At 52.0% G+C, this 19941-nt stretch overlaps 2 protein-coding genes across 25 annotated transcripts; both read right to left on the bottom strand.

Moving 5' to 3' along the window:
• Positions 1–1279: 1279 nt before the first annotated feature.
• On the bottom strand, positions 1280–8075 carry ECM1 (extracellular matrix protein 1). 21 transcript variants are annotated; one of them, XR_012481425.1, is made up of 12 exons: positions 7792–8074; positions 6023–6085; positions 5838–5933; positions 5603–5674; positions 4960–5034; positions 4757–4816; positions 4396–4440; positions 3943–4244; positions 3298–3678; positions 2478–2721; positions 2208–2340; positions 1280–1605 (listed from the first exon to the last, which is right to left on the bottom strand). XR_012481425.1 is itself a non-coding variant. In XM_074263389.1 (12 exons), exons 1-12 carry the CDS (start codon positions 7880–7882, stop codon positions 1375–1377), a joined length of 1728 nt encoding a protein of 575 aa, XP_074119490.1. In that variant the 5' UTR covers positions 7883–8075; the 3' UTR covers positions 1280–1374. The 21 variants fall into 21 exon arrangements, 19 of the variants coding, with proteins under 19 accessions (XP_074119490.1, XP_074119491.1, XP_074119507.1 ...); XR_012481426.1 differs by having other exon boundaries at positions 2208–2329; XM_074263389.1 differs by having other exon boundaries at positions 2208–2295; positions 2501–2721; positions 4960–5037; positions 7792–8075.
• A 437-nt stretch (positions 8076–8512) lies between these two features.
• On the bottom strand, positions 8513–19804 carry TARS2 (threonyl-tRNA synthetase 2, mitochondrial). 4 transcript variants are annotated; one of them, XR_012481424.1, is made up of 18 exons: positions 19648–19798; positions 19334–19530; positions 18900–19023; positions 17193–17317; positions 16502–16619; positions 16337–16401; positions 16041–16119; positions 13230–13379; positions 12996–13094; positions 12537–12754; positions 11968–12130; positions 11588–11725; positions 11351–11428; positions 10983–11083; positions 10563–10726; positions 10255–10424; positions 9789–9903; positions 8513–8904 (listed from the first exon to the last, which is right to left on the bottom strand). XR_012481424.1 is itself a non-coding variant. In XM_074263388.1 (18 exons), the coding sequence occupies exons 1-18, from the start codon at positions 19705–19707 to the stop codon at positions 8756–8758; spliced, it is 2154 nt and encodes a 717-aa protein (XP_074119489.1). In that variant the 5' UTR covers positions 19708–19804; the 3' UTR covers positions 8513–8755. The 4 variants fall into 4 exon arrangements, 2 of the variants coding, with proteins under 2 accessions (XP_074119489.1, XP_074119487.1); XR_012481423.1 differs by having other exon boundaries at positions 10255–10327; positions 10625–10722; XM_074263388.1 differs by having other exon boundaries at positions 10255–10327; positions 10625–10726; positions 19648–19804.
• Between the last annotated feature and the right edge of the window lie 137 nt (positions 19805–19941).

The following is a 19941-nucleotide window of genomic DNA, read 5'->3' as shown; positions in this document are numbered from 1 at the left end:
CAAGCTTTCTCCGCCGCCGCCGCTGCCTCCCACCCTCAGAAAACCGCGCAGCCGCAGTAAAACCCGCTGAAAACGGGCCAGACCAAGCGGCCGGGCCCCCAGCCAGGGCTCTTCTGCGAGCCAGGACTGCTGGGCTCCCCTACCCCAGGACGCGTCCCTCTTTCTGATTGGTGTCCCCGACAAAGTCGGGATCTTCCAGCCAATCACGGAGCAGCCGGCCCGCGTGCGTCTACTCTTGCCCGCCTGTGGTTTTCCCAAAGAGTGTGGGCAGAGGGGCGCGGTTAGGAATCTGTGAGCACTTAAGGGCGAACCGCAAGTTTGGCTGAATCCGTGCCCCACCCTAGCCCTGTCCCTGGCGCCCCCGAACCTGTGTGAGGCAGAGCCAGTCCTCAGCAAGCCTGAGCATCCGCTTTCATCCCTAAAGCCTGTGCTCGGTGTCCCCGGGAAGTACCGGGCACCGCCAGGAACCTGGCCGGCTTTCCCGGACTGGCCGGTGGGGGAGGGGGAGCGCCCCTCCCCAGAGGACCCGAGCCCTTTCCCAGTCTTCTGCAGGCTAGGCCTATAGTCTAGGAAGAGGAACCCAAATCTGACCTCACCACCCACTAGTATATGACTGAGGGCAAATCGCAGCTTCTTTCAGTGTTTTCAGCTGTAAAATGATAATAATCTCAGGGTTGTGGAGCTCGATGAGACGGTTTTGCAAATGCTTTTGTATTTGCACGTTTGTTGTGTGTCTGACTCTGTGACTCCATTTGGGGTTCTTTCGACAGGCATTGGGATGGTTTGTCATTTCCTTCTGCAGCTCGTTTGACAGATGAGAAAACTGAGTCAAATGGGATTAAGGGATTCCTCCGTGGTCACAGATTTAAGTGCTTATCTGAACTGCAGGCTCGGAGCTCTATGCACTGAGCCACCTGGCTGTCTTGAGCACATAGTAGGTGCTTAACAAAGCCTTCTTTCCTCCCCAAACCCTTTCAAGGCAAGCTGGTCCACTTCCCTAATAAGTGACTTCTCTCAAAGCTTCAGGGTGGAACTCAGCCCAAGTGTCTAGAATCACTTTTAGCTTTAAATCTCAATGTCTATAAATGAAGAATAGCATTGAAATGTTTAGAAAAGATAAATGCAGCATACAGATACAATGGGATTATAGGAAATCCATGATACATAAAGTTATGTCCAGGAAGAGGACAGTGGATCCCTGAGAGCTTGTCTCAGGATGAAACAGGTACTGAGAGCAATGTGATGGGGGATGGGAAAGAAATGAACATGAGCTACCAGATCCAAGACCAGTGTATTTATTAGAAAGACAGTTTGTAGAGGAGCAGGGGTTTCTTTCCCCTATCGGGTCCTCCAGAAACTTTAGCCGGGTGCGGTTCATTCTCCTTTGTGCTCTGGGGTGGGGCTGGCAGGAGGTAGTTCAGTTGTCCCAGCCTCTGGCTGGTCCTTGGGTTTCTGGGCCACCCCGGCCACCAAAGCCACATTCCTTAGATAGTGGGTATTGAAGCAATTGGTTTGTTCATCTCCAGGCTTCTCCTCACAACAGTAATCAGAATCCCTCCACGAGTCTCGTCGGGAGCCACAAAGGTCTTCGATGAAGGCCGATTTCTGTGAGAGGGGGTTGCAGAGAAAGGTGTGGGTTCGAATTGTTGAAAAGCAGACACCTTGGTGCCAGTGGTTTGTTAAAGACGATAAACTTTGCCATGGAAAAGTGTTGAAAATGCCATTTTACTGGAATTATTTCTATTTTTCTCCTCGTTCCTTCACCCCAGCCCTAGATCTTTGCCACTCTACCCTCCATCTTCTCCCAGTTGTCCTTTTCAATCCCAGACCCTTTTCCTTTTCCCCTGGAACTCTTCCTTCTTGTGAGAAGAAGCAAAGCCTTTTTACTACAAAGCTGGAGTCCAGATGACAGACAGATGTTCAAATCGGGAAATGCTAGAAGGGTTCCAAGGAGTTGGAGATAGGAGCATGGGGCCCAGCTTGAGGCCCACAAGAGGCATGAGAAGAATGGGGGCAGGGAGAATGGAGTTGGAACTTCTAGAGCTAAGAAAATACATTCTTCCTCTCCCCCTCCTTCCCTTTCTCCCTAAAAAGGCCTCCCTGCTTCAGTTTGTATATTCAAGGTACGAAGACAAGCCGGCTGAGTTGGCAAGCCATGTGTGTGGCCTCCCCGGTGCCCCCCTGTACTCTCCCAGGCCCAGACTTACCTCCTCCTCTGCACAGGCCCCTTGGTCCGCTGGTGGCAGTTCACAGCACCTGGCTGTCATGTTCCGGATGAGCCCAGGAATCTGCTTACTGAATTGGGGAGAAAATGGGATGTCTTGAGAAACTTATTAAATTCTCAGCTCAAATCCTACCTCCCAGGGGCCAAGTGTGGACTCAAGCCCTGGACATCCCTACTTTGCCTTCTTCAAGGGAATGTTGGGGGAAGTTAGTGCCTAAGTAACAATTCTCGGCTTCTATTTCTCCATGAATACCCGGAAAGGGAGGGCAAACTTACTGCTTGGTGAGGACCTTTCGGTGTCCACAGAGCTGGCTCATGGTGTCAGGAGTAATCCGGCTGAGGTCAACGGTCAAGATGTCCCGGTCGTAGTTGGGGTAGGGAGCATGGCGAGCAAAGCAATCATCACGGGCAGAGATGGGAGAGCGGTGGCAACAAACGTGATGGTGGGTCTTAATTGCCAGTTCCTCATCACAGTAATGGTCCAGAACATCCTCCCACTGGGTGAGAAGGGAGGAAGAGGTCAGGGTGGATGGGGACAGCAGGAGAAGGGACAGCCGTCCCTCAGACTCTCAGCTCATAGGGCATGGAAGCTATGGGCTTAGGAAGGGGAGTTGTATCTGAAGAAGGGATGGACCACTTAGATGGCTGCGGGAAGACAGGAGCAAGGTGGAAAGTTTACGGGCTATTCTCAGATAACTCTGGAAAGAGGTAAAATGGGGCTACAAAGGAACAGGGTAGGGTAGAGACTGGTGGAACAACTTGGGATCACGGGTAGATGAGGGCCAGAAGGATTTGGGACCAGATGTTGGAGGTGGATGCAGGTTGGAGACAGACGAATGGATGGGCAGGATCAGAGGTCGGAGTTGGACGGACTGATGGACGGGATCAGAGGTCAGAGGTACACGGACTGATGGACGGGATCAGAGGTCAGAGGTGGACGGATCAGGATCAGAGGTTGGAAGCAGACTGCTGGGATGGGATCAGGCTGGAGATGGATGGACTGATGGGCAGGATCAGAGGTCAGAGGTCGGAGTCAGATGGTGGGATCAGAGGTTGGAGGGGCCTTCACTTACTGCCTGCCGGGCACAGGTGTGGTTGTCTCCTTGGTGGCAGCAGCGCTTGAATTTGCCCTCCAGCTGCGCCACTGCCCGGAGCTGAGGCATAAGGTCTTCCAGCATTTGAAGCCCTCGGGGAATAGATCGGTAGCGACGGAAACGGCAGATGTTCCTAATGTTGCCCGGAGTGGGGACTCCCGGGGGGAAGGACAACTCCAGACTGGAGGAAGGCCTGGGGGGGTGACTGGGGCAGGGCCCTTGGAGAAGCTTGTAGTCTGGCAGGGGGGCATTCTCTTGGAAGCAGGAGAGGCGGGCCTCTCCCCGAAGCCAGCAGCATGAGTAGGCTCTGGTCTTGACTGAGAACTCAGACTCACAGAACCGAAACAGGGCGTCTGCCCACTAGAGCAAAAAGAGTCGGTCACTCCAGGAGTCTGGCGCCCACATCCCCTTCTCCTTGTAATTCAGACATAAACGGACATCCGGGAAGTCAAGGGATCCTACTCTTTATCCCCTTATTTGGGAGATCCGGAGCAGTTATCGAGAAGCAAGGAGTTCGTGGCTTCCCATCTCAAGCTCCCTGCCGGGGGCCCATGTTTAGCTTGCAGCAGCCTCGCTTCCCTCCCAGCCTGGCCCTGAGAGCGCAGTCTTACCCACAACACTCACCACAGACATCGCACAATCCAGTCGGTCCGTTTTGAGGTGGCAGCAACGGGTGTACCCCGTCTCCAGAAAGTTGAGGGCGTTCCCCTGGCGGCTGAGGTGGGAGTGACCGGTCTGAGGCAGGTTCCAAGGGCCATATACCACATGCTTGCGGTCAGGGAGGCAGATCTGGTTGATGTTGTCTGGGTTAGGGCGCCCAGGGGGGAAGCCATCCAGTCGGTGACCCCAGCCCCCGAAACGGGGGTCTTGAGGGCAGTGACGAGGCTGATTGTAAGATGAGGACTCTGGGCTAGGATGTTCCATTTCTGGATCAAGGAAAAACAGAGTCAGACAGGGAATGGGAGAAGGAGGAACAAGGCTCTGTGTGGAGGAGGAGGGGTAAGGAGGAAGAAAGGGGAGAAGTTGGTAGCTCAGGGAGACGGTCCATTTAATGGAGGTAGGGACTGAAGGTCTTACCTCTCCCCTGCCCATTGGGATGCTCTTCATGCTGAGAGGAATCGACTGAGAGAGAGAGGGGAAAGGGATCAGAAATGGGGACCCCAGACTCCTAAAGCCCCAGGGACCATCACTTCTCTTTTTCCCAGCTTCCTTGGACTGAAACAGGAGACTAGACAGGAAAGGGCATTGCTAGGTTAGCTTTGTGACATGGAGCACAGGCGGGGATCTGGTTCTAGTCCTAGTTCCACCACCGACCAGTTGGGTCACTAAGCATACATAGTACTTGACATTTCCGGTCTCAGGCTCCTTCCTCATTGAAATGATGAGGGTGGACCAGATGATCTCTGATTCCTTCTAGGTTAAAAATGGAATCACTTACTTTCTTTCTGCTCTTGTTGGGAAAACCCATCATCCTTTGGGGGGTGGAAAGGAGACTCTACTGTGGTGGGGAGAAAATAGAGTGAGTGTGAATCATCTCCAGAGGAGAATTTTATTCCCACTGCCACTCCCAGGCCTGAGATCAGGAAGGTTCGCTGAGGAGGAGGTAGAGGCAGGTGGGTAGACAGAATGAAAAGGGGTTACCTTCTTTCTGCTCGATGGGGAACGGAAGGGGCTGCACTTCCTCTTGAAGAGGTATGGCTTTATTAGGAGTAGATTCTACTAGGAGAGGAAGAAGATAAAATGTCTTTTCTTTTCACTAGGCAGGGCCCTAGGCTCAGACAGGAGAAGGGGGCTTATGGGGAAAGTGTCCACCACTACAAAGAGCAAACTGGATGATACAAGACTGGGGCTAGACTTATGGGGGAGGTGGGGAGGGAATCTTCCAAAGGGTCAGACAGGGCCGGGCAATACAAGATGATGATGAATGGAGCTGGGATATGGCGTCTGGCCTCTGGAAGGGGACCAAGAGTTGATTTGCTTGACCTCAGAGGGGCTGAACTAGAATTAATGGATTGCACAGAGATAATTTCAACTCAAAATGAGGAAAAACTTTTAACAATGAGAGTTGTTTAGGCTCTAAATAATTTAGGTTGCTGGAGTGAATTCATCCTCATGGAGGTCTTCGGGTGGAAATTGTTTGCCCACTTTTGGAGGGTTAGGCGGTAGATTGCTAGGGGACCTCTGAGACTGAAATTCTAGAACTTTGTGCTTGAAGAGAATTGGAGATCCTGTCATCTTGGGAGGCAGGAAGAGGGATGGGCTGGGGGGGGGGGTTGTCACTCACTTTCGGTCTCCAAAAGGATTCTCTGAGGGCTTTGTGCCTGCTGCACAGGAAAGTCTTCAAACAGGTAATCCACTGTGGGTAGAGCAGAAAGTCAGGGGGTAGGGGAAGGCTTTCCCTTCCTGGTTTTAGGAATCAGTCCTGCTACCCAGCCCCCACCCCCACTCTTGAAGAAGGGAAGATAGAAACAGACCTAGAAGGAGAAGAGGATTTGGCTGAAAGGGAACTTGGGACTGACCTGGTTCCTGTCCCTGAAAGATATGCTGGGATGTGATGGGGTCGTTAAGCTTGGGGCTTTGGGACCTGGGAGGGGCAGGGGGAGCTGCATAGCCAACTAGGAGGAAATGGTTCAGTTAGCTGTGATTTCCACAAACCTCAACCACCCACCCCCAACCTCCCCTTATACTCCCAAACCCTTCTCACCTTCTTCTTGGCTAAAAATGGAAAGCTGTGGAATCACCTCTCTCTGTTGGGAAGGCTTGGGTCCTGAGGGGAAACCACAGGTGGAACAGGGGTCAGGAGGCTCTGCGGGTCTTCCCCAGATCTTTGCCAGTGAGTGCGCCCCGCTTCCAATCATGAGAAGAGTGTTTGGGGAAGAGGGAAGGGCCCTTACCTCCCTGCCTTGCCTCAACCTGAGTTGAAGTGATAGGGAGGCTGGGAAGGGGAGAGCTGGGAGCAGGATTTAAGTTAACCCAACTCACAATTTTACTCTCCTGTGGCTTATAAGGAGAAGGGACCGCTTCTCATTCTGCTTTGTATCCCAAAGGCTCAGGCCCCAGCCCTGCATGTATTGGACATGCAGATATTAAAAAAAAAAAAAAATTCAGATTGAGTTTATGGAAAGCTGGACAAACCCTGAAACTGACAAAGGGACTTCCTCCACGTCCCCCTTGTCCTATAGCTTGACTCCTTCCTCTTGCATGTTTGACCCAAGGGTTATCTGACAGGGGGCAGTGAGTGACCCCTCCGTCCTGGCTCCAAGCCTCACCCCAGCCTGGCCCGAAGGGAATGTGGCCAAGAGGTCGGGGAGGGGTTGCTGAGTCACGAGGCTTTTGGTGGTGGATGGTCCTGGATCCTTGCCACGGTCTTCCTCTCAGGCCCATTGGGCTTTGGGAGGCAATCAATCCTGCTGCTCCCTGCCGTGCCCGCAGGAGGGTCTCATTTTTTCAATGATAGATGCTCTGGCTACATCCTATCCCATCTCCCTGGGAGCAGTGGGGCCCCCCTCCCGCAAATCCTTCCCCAATTCCTCAGTGCCTTCCAAGGTTCTTTCCAGGGTTCCCGCAGCCCCACCTACTCTTCTCAGTAACCCCTCCCGTGCCTTGGATTAGCCCCCCCCTCCTTTTCTTCCCTTGTTCAGGAAATGAGGGAAAGCAGAAGGCGCCTGGAGGAAGAGATAATGAGCTAAGGAAGGACGGGAGACAGAGACCTGCAGAAGGCTTTGAGGGGGTTACCTAGGAAGAGCCCGTATGGGAGATCATCCATCTCGGACAAGAGAATGTTAAGCACTTTGGAAATCTCCAGTCCCCTCTGGGTGAACTGTTATTACCAATATCTAGTCTAACTTTACAGAGACCCAGAGATTGATGCTGGGACGTGGGACTCGAATCCAGGTTCACTGGCTTTGGCTGTAAGGAGCCCTAACTCCTGTGAGCGCCCGCCTCTGCTGGCAGGGAAGGAAGGAGCCTGAGCCTCCCTGGCTGCTGGGGTCAGCCCTGCTCGGCTCCCCAGAAAGCAGGATGCTGGGCCCTGCTCTGGGCCTCCCCCGCCCGCCTCAGGGACACCATTTCCTCCGGTCTCCAGCCTCCTTTCTCTGGAGAGGAAAGGACACTGGCCCAAAGGCAGATGGGACAGGAGGGAGCCTCCTCGAGCCGTCCATCCATCGCCAGCTAGCCGGTTAGTGCAGAAGCGCAGAACTGCGAGTCTGTAACCCAGCTTTCCTGGTTTACAGAACACTCTCCTCAAAACTTCCAAGATTTACCACATAAACATGTGGATATTCCCATTTTACAAACTAGCCAACTGAGGCTCTGTTCCTAGAGTTCAGTATGGGAAGTCCAGGGTATTTCCCCGGCAGTGAGTCAGTTCCCCCTACCTGTTAAGCTTGTACTGTGCGTACAAGCACCGCACCAGGGGAGGGGGGTGGGCCCCTTGACTCCTCCTGGGTTCTCCCCTTCCCAGCCCGGACTCACCTCCCTGAGAGGCCAAGGCCCCCAGAGCCCAAATCACGAAGACCAAGGCTGCTGTGCGTGGGGACCCCATGCCGGGGCAGGGGCTGGGCATCGCGCCCGGGTTCTCTCGGACAGGTGTCCTGGCTGCTCCGGGAGCTTCTGGGGAACAAGGCCTCTGTCTGGGTGGCAGCTTTTGCTGTTGTGATTTCAGTGCGGTTCCTCCTCCCTTTATGGGCCAGGCTTGGGAGCTCCCGCCCTCCCCCGGAGCTTCCTGATGTGACTCACTCTAATCCCTGGCAACTTCCACCCTCCTCCACCTCCAGCCGGAGAGGTCAACCAGATGCCTGCTCAGACCAGGTGACTTCCAAGGAGCAGAAGCCGGGGCCCCCTGGAGTCAGCTGGCTGGGATCCCCCTTCTCCCCTCCTCCTACCCACCCGCCGGGAAGCTGGGAGTCTGGGGCAGAGCCCCCCCGCTGAGTGCTGGAGGACGCTAACTGGGGAGGGAATTTGGAGCTCCCATCTCCTTGTACCTCAGTCCCTCTATCGCTTACCCCTGGCGAGGGGGTTCTGGGAGTCTGCTCCCTAGAGGAGCTCTAGGAGCCTGGGAGCTAAGTTGGGAGCGGCCCCCCTGACACGCTGCCTTCCTTCCAGGGAAGCAGGAAGCTCCCCTCTCAGGACCAGAGGGAGTAGCTTTTGCCCATTTCTTTTACCCAAATGCTGAATGGAATCACAACAGACAATGTTAAGTTCAAGTTTTTATTCTCCTTATTCTCGTCCACACTTTCCCCTCACCAGTCCACAGGGTCAGTGTTTTCAGGAGAGAGAAGGGATATCCCTCTTCCCACAACTCCAATAGAGTTCCAACGAAAAGTCCCCCATTTTTTCCACTGGGAGCGACATCTCCATCCCATTCTTTCTCCCACCATTCCTGGGGAGGGCGGCAGCCCAAAGTCCAGAGCCTCTCTACTCATGCTCATGGCGTAGCTCAAAATATTTCTTCGGCGTTGCGGACCCTGGCGGCCTGCAGCTCCCGAAGCCGGCCCACCGCCTCTGCAACACCCCGCTCTCCGAGCTGGCGCCCATCTCTCGCACGAATGCTCACTGTCCTTTGACTCTGCTCTCTGGGACCCACCACTATTGGGGAAGGAAAAAGCGAGTCAGATGCCGGGCAGGGGGCTCAGGCTCAGATGCACGGGGTTCTAGGAGAGTGCGGCTCTGTGAAAGTGCTGGTGCAGAGGAAGAAGTGAGCTATATTTAGCTGAGCCCCAGCTCTGAGCCCTCAGCGAGGGAGACGGAGATAAGAAGTAACAGCTCCTTCCCTTTCCGGCCTGATTTCCTGGCCCCGCTATCACTGCCAGTCAGAAATCCAGGACTGCCAAAGACTGACAAGGAGAGGTGCGAGAATGTCCTGTGCTGCACCAGACACAGATCCGGATGCCGAAAGGCAGAAAGGGAAAGTGGCAGGTGATCTGCCCCCCACCCCTACCCCGGGCACCCAGAGATCTGGGCACCCAGGCCTTGGGGCACGAGGAATGGGTTTTCTGCTTCTAAAGGAGAGGCTCCAGTCCTGGGAAGATGGGGAAACCGAGGCACGCACAAAAGCCCTACACTGGTATAGCAGACATGGGGGTCTCATCTCCACCCCCCTTTACAACCCTGGGACCTGCCCAGGCCCCCTCAACCCTCAGGCCTCCAAGGTTGGATTCAGGTCCAGGTTCACTGAGTCACACCGTACCCCCTATGCCCCAGAATGTACCATTTCCCCAGGCTGGCACAGTCCAGGACATACGAGCAGAGACAGTGACTACTCTGGGGCTCATTCACCTTCCCTCCTCCTTTCCCAGAGGTAGAAGGAAACCAGGCAAGGTGGGGGCAGGGAAGCCTGGCATGGTCTCTTCCTCCTTTAGGCCCAGATGAGGAGACGGGGGGGGGGGGGGGGGGGGGGGGGAGAGGAGGGGGGGAAGAAGACCCCCAGGGTTCCAGGTGCCAGCTCTGCTCCCTGCTCTGGAACCACTCACCCAACTGGAAATTATACTGGGAGAGCTGGGCCCGCCGCACTCTCCGGCCAAGGGTCAGGCTGGGATCCTTATCCAAGTCGCCCACCAGACCTGCAGCAAGCAGGGCTTCCTGCACCTGGGGGAAGATGAGGAAGTGACCAAGGGACCTTAGAAACCAGCAGGGCCAGAAAGCCAAGTGGCTCCAGAACCATTCCTCTCCCCAACTCTGACTGGATGAAGAGCCACAGCCTCAGCACAGCTTCCAGCTCCCATCTCTGGGCCTTCACAGTTTCCCCCAGGGCCCAGGTTCGGGGTCTCTTCTCTATTCTTTGGGGTAATGCTCTTTCCCTTTTCAGATTTCCTTTAAGTGTACTGAGGGATCCTTTCATGGCTGTCTCTGTAGCTCTGCCCGGCATGGAGTAGGTGCTGGCTCCCAGCTCGGACTCTTCCACGTCCCAGCCCTGATTTCCCCTGGACCCCCTCTCACCTCCCGTGCATAATCCTCTTGCTCAGCTCCTACAGGAATGACCATGGCCTGGAGTGGAGAGAGCCACAGGGGCCTGAGGGAGAGAAGAGAAACAGAAAATGGAGTGGGGACAATAAAGCCTGATGGAAGACGAGCTGAGGAGTGAGTAGAGATCAGGGGGGCTTCAGGATCTAAGAGTTTCAAAGGATCGCAGATTTAGAGCTAGAAGCCCCCCACCCCCACCTCACCCCATGAGATAAATATGAAATAACTGGCCTAGGATCTTGTGGTCACAAAGTGAACTTCAGTGTCCCTATCCACCACATCACAGGCCTTCTATTGGTGGGGGGGGAGGTGATTTGAGGTCACAAGTCAGGAACAGCGGCCTTACCATTTGCCTCCATAGTTCTCAGCCAGCACTCCCAACATTCTTTCCACTGAGCCCAGCACTGCTCGGTGAATGAGGACCGGGCGCTCCAGGACCCCCGCCTGCCTTCGGTGAAGGGAAGGAGAGGGTCAGAGCCAGCAATGCTTGCCCCTTCCCATTTCCCAGGCCCCTAAACACCAGAGAAAGCTCCCTATGGGGTCAAGGTGGAGGGAGGAGGGGCAGGGCCTGTGGGTGCTTCATGAGCATATGTCAATCTGAACCATTTCTTAAACACGGTGTTGATTTCTAGCAAAAAAGGAAAAGGGGGAAAGGAGACAGAGGCTATATCCCATGGGCCTGGTGCCTGGGGAAGCCTCCCTACCCCATGTACTGAAGGTCAAATCTCAAGGGCAGCTGGAAGTCAAGCTGGATGGTCCCGCACTGGTGGGGTCTGCCCAAGGCATCCTCGATATGAACATCAATCTGGAGGAAGACAGCAGATATGGGGGGGAGGAGGTGTGAGTTAGGAGTGGGGTCCTCCATGACCCTGACCCTAAGCCTTAGATCATGGACCTCGACAGGGAAGGGGCCTCTCAGGGGCCACCTAGAGAGAAGACTAAAGAGGGAGGTGATATGAGCCTTTCTGAGGGGAGGTCCTGACTCCAGAGTGTCTGCCCACTGGACTGTGCTCCTGCCTGTCCCAAGCCCCCCCCCCCCCCATCCCTCCATCCATCCAGGTATGCTGTTCACCTTGGGTCCATAAAAGGCACCGTCTCCAGGATTCAACTTCCAGGGCTCCCCAAATTCATTCAGGGCTTTTTGAAGGATCTGGAAAGTGGCAGAATAAAGTCACTCTGGAATTCTAGGGGAATTCCCAGCTCACCCATTTTCCCCCTCCCAGAACAATGGTGGATGAAGGGGCCAGGACCACCAATTTCCCCCGCCAGCCCCATGGAGGCTCTTTTCCCTCCTTCCTCTCCTCCTGACCTGCTCAGCCTGGTCCCAAAGGTGAGCCTCCCCCAGGAAAGATGACGGCCTGGTCGAGAGCCCCAGATGAAAGGAGAAGCCAAGGACTGTGTAGACTGAGTGAAGGAAATCGAGGCATCCTCGGATCTCAGTTTCCAGCTGGGGGACAGATACAAGGACAAGTGCAAGTTTGGTGGAGGGCCTGGGGAGCTGTTTGTGTCCAGGGGGCTACTCTGAGGAGGAGAAGGGACAGCAGGAGAAATTGAAAGGAAGCAAGAGGGAGAGAGGATGGCCATTAGGGCCATAGAGAAGAGACAGATTCGTCTGTAGGTCCCTACAACAAAGGGATGCGTGAGTGTGAGAAAGAGCTGGGAGAGCATCCAGGAAGGCGCAAAGATAACCTGATCTGGAGCACAAAAGATGTGAGCGTCATCCTGCTGGAACCTCCGAAGCCGAGTCAGGCCCCCCAGACTCCCAGAGGCCTCGGTTCGGTGCAGGGCCCCAAAATCTGCCAGCCGCAGGGGCAGCTCTCGCCAGGACCGGGGTCGGTGGGCAAAGATCAGGCTGGAGATGGGGAGGAGAGATGAGTGACTCTGAGTGCTCTGAGGGGATCTGGCCTCTTCCCTGCCGCCTCTCTACCCTCCACATGTCCTGGCTTAGGGCCTGCTCCACTCCAGGGGCCGCCAGCATCTCTGCATCACTCCGGTGGCTCTGTAACTCTCATGTCATGTCATGTGTGCTATCTCACTACCCAGCTAGGCGGGGTAGAAGAATCTGGTGTCCTAAGTGACCACTGGGGCAGAGAAGGAACTCAGGACACAAATTCCGGTCGCCCAAAGGAAGGGCCAGAAGTGCCTTTGGGGAATGTCTAGTCTGACTTCGTTTTCCCAGGCTGTGCAGCTAGGGATGGCAGAGGGGAGACCAGAACCCAGGCCCCTCCCACCCACCAATCATGGCCCTCTTGGCTCACCAGTGGGCAGGGCAGTTCATGGGCTTGAGGGCCAAAAGGCCCCTAGACTGGTTGGTGGAACAGTCACTTTGGCAATCAGCGGGTCCGTCAGCCTCTGGAGGCCGAAGAACGAACATGTCTTCACTGTAATGCTCCCAGTGTCCTGACTGCTCCCAGAGTCTCGTAGAGAAGAGGGTTGGGGTCCTCACCTCGGAGAACCCTCGCCGGGCATACTCCTCCTGATGGAGATGACAGAGTTCAGAAGAAGTGGAGAGCTGCCAGTTCCCCCCCCCACCTGATCTACCAGACCCCAGCACACCCATGTCCCCTCCCCCATGCTCTCTACCCCTTCATCCCTGACATATACATTGACGCCCTGTCCCTATTCTGTTCCAGCTCTCTCAAGGGGGACCTAGTTCCCTCCTTAGCGATCCCCTCTTTCCCTTGGTCTATTCCCCTCAAGATTCTGGTCCCTCTTACCCTGATGAAAGTCATCAGCGTGTTATAGACTCTTGTCCCTCGTGGCAGAAAAAAACAGCTTCCAGGGCTCAGCTCATGGAAAAAGAAAAGCTCCTGGTCCTGGAGATCCACAAAATAGGTCAGTGGGGGCCAGGGATCTCAGCTCCTCACAGCTTCCTAGTCCCTCCCTGGTCCGAGCCAGAGTTTCCCAAGCCCCCCTTCACGCCTCCTCCCTGGTAACCAACCCTGCCGTACTTTCCCGATGCGTCTGTGGTCCCTCGCTGTTGCTTCCTCCCTCTGCTTCTCCCAGGCTCTCAGCCCCTCAATGGAGGGGAAGGAAATGCCGTATACTCTCTGCAGTGGCTCCTCAGCCCCTGAAGACCCCACCCATGATGAGGATGAGTTCTAAGGGAGAAAAAGGAAAGGGAAGGTGGAAAGGGCCCGAGAGCAGCCTTCCATCCTGTCCCCTGTTGGTGACATGAAAAGTCAATGGAGTTGCCTTCAATTGTCCATCAAAGCCTGTTTTGCCCTAACTCCACCTTTCCTCATCACCACCAGCAGTGGGATGCTTCCACCCTGCTGGCTCCCAGTGATCAGATCCTTTTCATTCATGTTTAATTCATTCCTTTCTTGTACCATCCAAATTTTGATCTGAATTAGACTTCCTGTTCTGTATTCACTGTCACTGACACAGACCAAGCCTTCCCCTTCCAACATTAGGATGATCTCCTAGGGGATCTCTCCTCATCCCTTTCATCAATCCTCCATGTCCTCCACCATTGGACCTGCTCAGATCATGAGCTCTAGTCCAGCAGCGGAACCTTTCCTCCATTTAATAGTTACAAGCTTTCAAGTTACAACACGCTCCATTGTCTTGAATCCAATATCATGACTGGGCTTTTAATGCTAATGCTGGTGAATGTCTTCTATTTTCAACTATTCAAAGCATTTTTCCATATATCTACACATAACAGCATCTGGGCACTCTTCACTTGTCCTGACCTATAGCTGGCTACTGGACCCCAATAGTTCTGAGGGGAAAGTGAGGCTGGTGACCTTGCCTACTCTCCCTCACCTAAATCAAACTCGTTTGTCACACTGTCACCGCCCTGAGGACATGCTCCTCTTCGGGAATGAAGGACAAACAACATATATATGGTACAAATATACATAATTTGTATATAATATATATAGGTCATTTATTTCACCCTAGCTACAGTCTCCCTAAGAAGTGGTGACAGACAGCAGGAAAGAGAAGCATAAGAGTAAAGGGAACTGTCCCAGGGGTCAGAGTGGGCTAGTCAGGCCCAGAATCCAGAATTTTCTGGCTCTCAGTCCTGGGTCTGCTCTCTATCTGGGCTGTTCTAGCAGGGTAGACTTAAAGCTTTGGGTTTCGCTTTGTCAACAATCTACTGAGCCTTCCTATAGAGCAAGCCTTTAAAGCAAGAAGCCCTTTCCCCTTCTTTTTTGCCAGTTGTGCCTAACCCATCCTGTCCTGCTCCCTTATTCTGTCCCTAGTTCAGAGAAGTTTTTCTAGAAGTCCCCCTTCAGCTTCTGAAGTTCATTTATATTTTATCTGTTCATCACATATAGTGCCATGGCATGTTCTCATTTCTTTTTCTGTTTTGAAATATTTGCATAAATGTCAACATACAATGTCACAACTTTTGTTTTTCTTTCAAGTCTCCACTGGATTATCTATTTACTTTTCTTATTTGGTCATATTGTGAACTCTATTCTGTTTTTTCTCCCTTTCAAACTACATTTCATGGACTGCCCCTATTTCTCTTAATTCTTCATAAATGCTGATATTAGTTGCATTACAGAACTCCAATACATCAATATACCACAATTTATTTATGCCTCTCCCATTAATCAACATTCAAGTTGCTTCCATTTTTTTTTTGCAATAGGAAATAGTGAAGCCATGAAAATCTGAACAGCCTTAGAAAAGACCCCAACAACCTCAGGGCATGTAGCCAGTAATGGAATTATTATTCAATCAAAAGTATAATTATTTTGTAACTTTTACTATGAAGTGCCAGGTTACTTTCTAAAACAATTCCAGCAACAAAGTAATGAAAAATGTTTATAATGCACGAGAAGACACTTTGTGTCTCTTTCCACCCCCATTCCTTGCAGAGGTAGAGGATTAAGGGTGTGGAACAATGACCACAATTTCAGACTGTATGATATCGTGGTTAACACTGAAGAACATTTTTTCTTTAAAAATTCTTTATTATTAGAGGAAGTGCGTTGTAGTGTATAGAGAAAGGGCCAAGAAAGCCTGGGTTCAGGCCCTGCCCTTGACACATACTGCGTATCTAGCAGTCCAGGGTAAGCCCCTTAAGCTCCCAAGGCCTCTCTCTTGAACTCTAGGTCTCAAGGCTGACCCTGGTGGGGCTTCCTCATGTGGAAGGTCCATCTAACATTGAAATCACAAGGACAATCTCTATCTTCTCCCCTCTCCCTATTACAAAAAGGAATGGTTCACACTACATAGAATTTCCAATCCCTCTATTTTTATTTCCTTCACAGGCTAATTGTACACTATTTCAAAGTCTGATTCTTTTTGTACAGCAAAACAACTGTCTGGACATGTATACATATATTGTATTTAATTTATACTCTAACATATTTAACATGTATTAGTCAACCTGCCATCTTGGGGCGGGGGAGGAGGGGAAAAATTAGAACAAAAGGTTTGGCAATTGTCAATGTTGTAAAATTATCCATGCATATATCTGGTAAATAAAAACTATTAAAATATTAAAAAAAAAATTTTTTTAAAAAGGAATGGTTCAGTTCTCTAGAAGGGCATGGCATTGAAAGTATATATGTATATGATAAAAAAATCCAAGGGACATCAATAAAAGTATATCTTGAAGTTTATCTGATTTTAATGAAGGTTTTAATCTACTATATATAGTGCATTTTCCCGGTTCATTTTAAGTGACACCTACAAACTCTTAATTTTGATGTAATAAGCACATTCCTGTGTCCCTAGGATAACAGCTCACTGCTTCCCTCCTCCCCTCCCCGTCTTTCCCTCCTCCTTTCACTGACCGTAAGGAGCTTTAGCACACCAATCTGTCCTGTATGTCGGAGGTGGGGGCCCTTGCAAAGGTCAACTGATGTGCCACATCTGGGAGAAGGAAGGGGGTAAAAGGATCAGCATCCCACAGTATTGAGCCTCTATTTTTCTCCTTTTCACAACTTGTAGGCACTGAGGAAAGGATGCCTGGTGGTTGAAGGAAGATATGGCAGACAAAACCAGCCCCTGGACCTACTGCTATATCTTTGATTACGACAGAATGAATTTTTCACTACCCCCGGTCACCACCACTTGTGTTCCTTCTTACCCATAGACTGTAGCAGTTGGTTCCTTTACTTTGTCTTCAATCAGTTGAAGTTTAAAAGGGTTATCCTGGGTGAGAGGAAGCCAAAGGTGATATGTTATTGAGAGGAAGGATTTTCCTTGGTTCCCACTGATAAGGGAAGTGCCACTGTCCCTGACCCCTTCTGACCTTAAAGAGCTGACCAAGCTGCTCCCGAGAGGCCTCCAGCCGTCGGAAAGGGTGAGCAGCAGCCACGATCCTCTGACATGTCTGTTCTAGGATGGGTAACTCTGAGCCCCGAACTGTCCTAGAAGAATAATTGGTTAGATTACATGAGATGGACCTTCAACCTGCATTGGGCAGAGGAAAGACAAATATCGAAATCTCTTAGAACCACTGAGGGAGGCAAGACCCATTCAGAGAAGACAGAGGGACAAATACAGAAGTTTCTGTGGGAGAGAGCGTAAGAAACTGAGAGAAAGTCATAGTACAGACAGTCTAGTTGAGTAGTTAAGGAAAATTAGCACTGAGGAGAATGATCAGGAGAGGTTAAGCAGGGGAAGCCTAAAGTAACTTTAGATCAGAAAATATGAAAGGAGGATCAGGAATTGTAAGAAGTGAGGGAAACCTGAGAGCTGGGGACTAGGATAAAGAATACCATTCCTTTCTCTCATTCTATGCCTGGCAAATAAAACACATTTTTCACTGAAATCCCACTCAATGATAAACAGAAAACCTGGGAGGAAAAGTACAGAGTGCAGAGGAACACAGGACTATTCTAAGGAATCTTAACCTAGTCATGTTGCATTCTCCAAAATGAACACTACTCTATCTCCAAAAAGTGCTTACTGGGGAAAAAAAAATTTCCTTCTCCACTCACTGATTCCCTCTGAGAGCTATGTCATGGTAGAATCCACAAGAGGTGCTGGGGCCACGGCAGAGGAGGGCACCCAGAAGATGTTCAGCAGCTGCCCCCAGAACATGGGCACTGGAATGCCAGAACAACTGGAATCAAAAGAAAGGAGTAATCAGTATCTTTCCCTCCTGACATTTAATATTCTGTATTTAATTAGCTCTTTACCTTGTAAATCTCGGGTAACTTGGCAGGAGGACTGCAGGAAGGTGGAAGGAAATTAAGGCAGAAATAAAAAACATTAGGGCTGGAAGGGACTTCAGAAATTTTCTAGTTCAAGCCTTTAATTTTATAGGTGAGGATAATGAAGTCCAGCAAAGTGATCCAGAGAATACCCAAAGTCCAAGAGCTAGTAGTAGAAGTGTGGATCAGAACACATATTTCCTCTCTGTCTTGTTCTATTTTTACTACCCACCCTATTTCCTGCATTAGCCATGGATAAATGAAAAAAGGTTACAAGGAAAGGAGAGGTTTCCTTCTTTGTTCCCTTCTACATGTAACATTAATTCCACTTGGCTTTTTTGTGACCCTGTGTTAAGCTTGGTTCTTGTACTTAATGAAGGGCTTTATCTTAGTCTATTAACTTCCTTTTTTCAGCACCAAATATACAGAATTCTCTTGGTCTTCTCATGTTCCTCCCCCAAACGGTTTAGTGACAGGAGGTATGTGAATTAGATTAAAGTCGACCTGCATTAGCTGAGCAAACCTGGAAAGGGGAAGGGGAAGGGGAAGGCAGTCTGGCTGTGGGATGGAGTGAATGCAGCTCCTGGACTTCTTGCTACGTGTGTGACCTTGAGCTGAGTCTCAGTTTCCTTATCTGTAAAAGGAGAGGCCTATAAGCATAAGCTCTAAGCTCTTCCCCAGATCTGAGATGGCTGCCGGAGAAGGTCAGTCCGCTTTTGAGGATGACCCTCAGATAATTCTCGAAGTAGTTTGGTTTAATGTCTTTCAGTGTTGTGTGTTACCCATCTGTCCTTCCTACCAGTACCTCCACACCGTATGCTGGGGGGACGGAGGGAGGCTGGGAAAAACACTTAGTAGAAGACACTTGAGCAGTCTGAGTCTTAGTTTTCCCATTTGTAAAAGGGACATTGTAATACTAACTGCACTTAACGTGACAACTGCAGAAATCAAACCAAAAGAACTTACAAAGTCTATGTAACTTCCTCTGTTCCAAAGCTTCTTGAATTATGGCTTGTCACCCCCTATGGGGCTCAGTAACTGAATGTGGGAATCATGAAATTGATTCGTTATCAGTAAATGTTTGATTTGTTTACCCATTTTAGGTGCATATATTTATATATAATTTCTCAGGCAAAAAGGGGTCTAAGGGGACAAAGTTTAAGAAGTCCTGCTCTGTTCAATGCCCAACATAAATGGGTCAACAATCAATGCTAAAGGAAATGGGAAAAGCACTGGCCTCCAGAAGGTTCTGTGAGCAGGAACATGTAAATCGTGAATGCTACAGACTCGTCAGTTACCCTAATGATCTCCCTGCAAAGGCTCTGATTGTAAATTGCGTGACAGACAAAGCTCAGCTTGGCCCAAGAGGAGGGTGGGTCAGTGGGGCGGCCCACAGTCAGAAGAAGGGCGGGAAGTAAGGGTGGGAGAGATTGGACTAGAGAACCTGGAGAGAAGGGTTTTCCAGCCCAACTTGGGGGAGGTGTCACTCACCGCTTTTCCTTCGGGGGAATCGAAGGTCAGGAAGTCCAGGTCAGCGTCGCCCTCCAAGGGCCGGTCCATATCGTAGAGGACGCCATTGACTCTGGCCGCTACTGCACCGTCTGCCAGGCTACAACTGAGACGGGGAAAGGCGGGGGTCAGGCCCTCTCCCCACAAGTGGGCCGCAGGGACACCCACTTGTCCTTTCACCCCCAGAGAGCGGGAGTGAGGCTGGCGAGGGACCCCACACTGGGCCAGGAGTCCGGGGGAGCTGCGCTTGAATTTGGTCAGTCGAGTGACCCTGGTGCGACCCTTTGCTTCTGCCTGCCTCAGTTTACTCACCTATGAAATGGGGATCTCGAAGGGCGCCCCGGTGTCAGGGACCCAAGCTCCTCCTCTGGGAGTCCCCTCAGGGCTGAAGCCCGCTCCGGGGCTCCTCCACCTACCTGATTTGCCGCGCTACCAGGTAGGGGGTGGTGCTCCAGGCTTCGCCTTCCAGCCTCCGGCCTCCGGGAACCAGGACACAGATTGGCCGCCGTTCCCTCCGGGCCTTGTCCGCCGCGCGCTCGGCCTGCGCTGCCCAGAGCTTCTCAAAAAGGCCCAGCCTCTCGGCAAGCCAGTGGGGAAGGGTCGTGGCGGGGGCCTGGTGGGAGAGAGGAGACAAGACGCTGGGGGATGGGCCGGACACTGGCTAGGAAGGCGCACAGTCGGGGGGAGGGGCGGTTTCGGGGGCAGGATCCATGTAGGGCTCTGCACGCACCGTATGTAAGCCGCAGCCCGCAGCTCTCCGGACCCAGAGGCTCCGCCACAGCCCACGCATAGTGACGACCCCCAAGCAAAGACTGCCACAGCTCCTGTCCCGGAAACAGCTCTTACCGGTCCCCTTCGTCCTCACTCGGCTTCCGGTCCTAGAGCGCCTTCGCCCATTGGCTAAAGAGCCTGTCACTCAACCGTTCTGGGAACGCTTGAAAAACATGCCCCAGGCAACGGGGGACCCACAGCCAAAGGTTCCGCCTACCTGGACGGCTCGGGATGCAGCCTGAGTCTGAATTTC

This window comes from Sminthopsis crassicaudata, chromosome 4 (assembly GCF_048593235.1).
Source record: "Sminthopsis crassicaudata isolate SCR6 chromosome 4, ASM4859323v1, whole genome shotgun sequence".
NCBI lineage: Eukaryota > Metazoa > Chordata > Mammalia > Dasyuromorphia > Dasyuridae > Sminthopsis > Sminthopsis crassicaudata.
The sequence above is the reverse complement of the archived record's forward strand: the minus strand, read 5'-3'. Positions and strand labels throughout refer to the sequence as shown.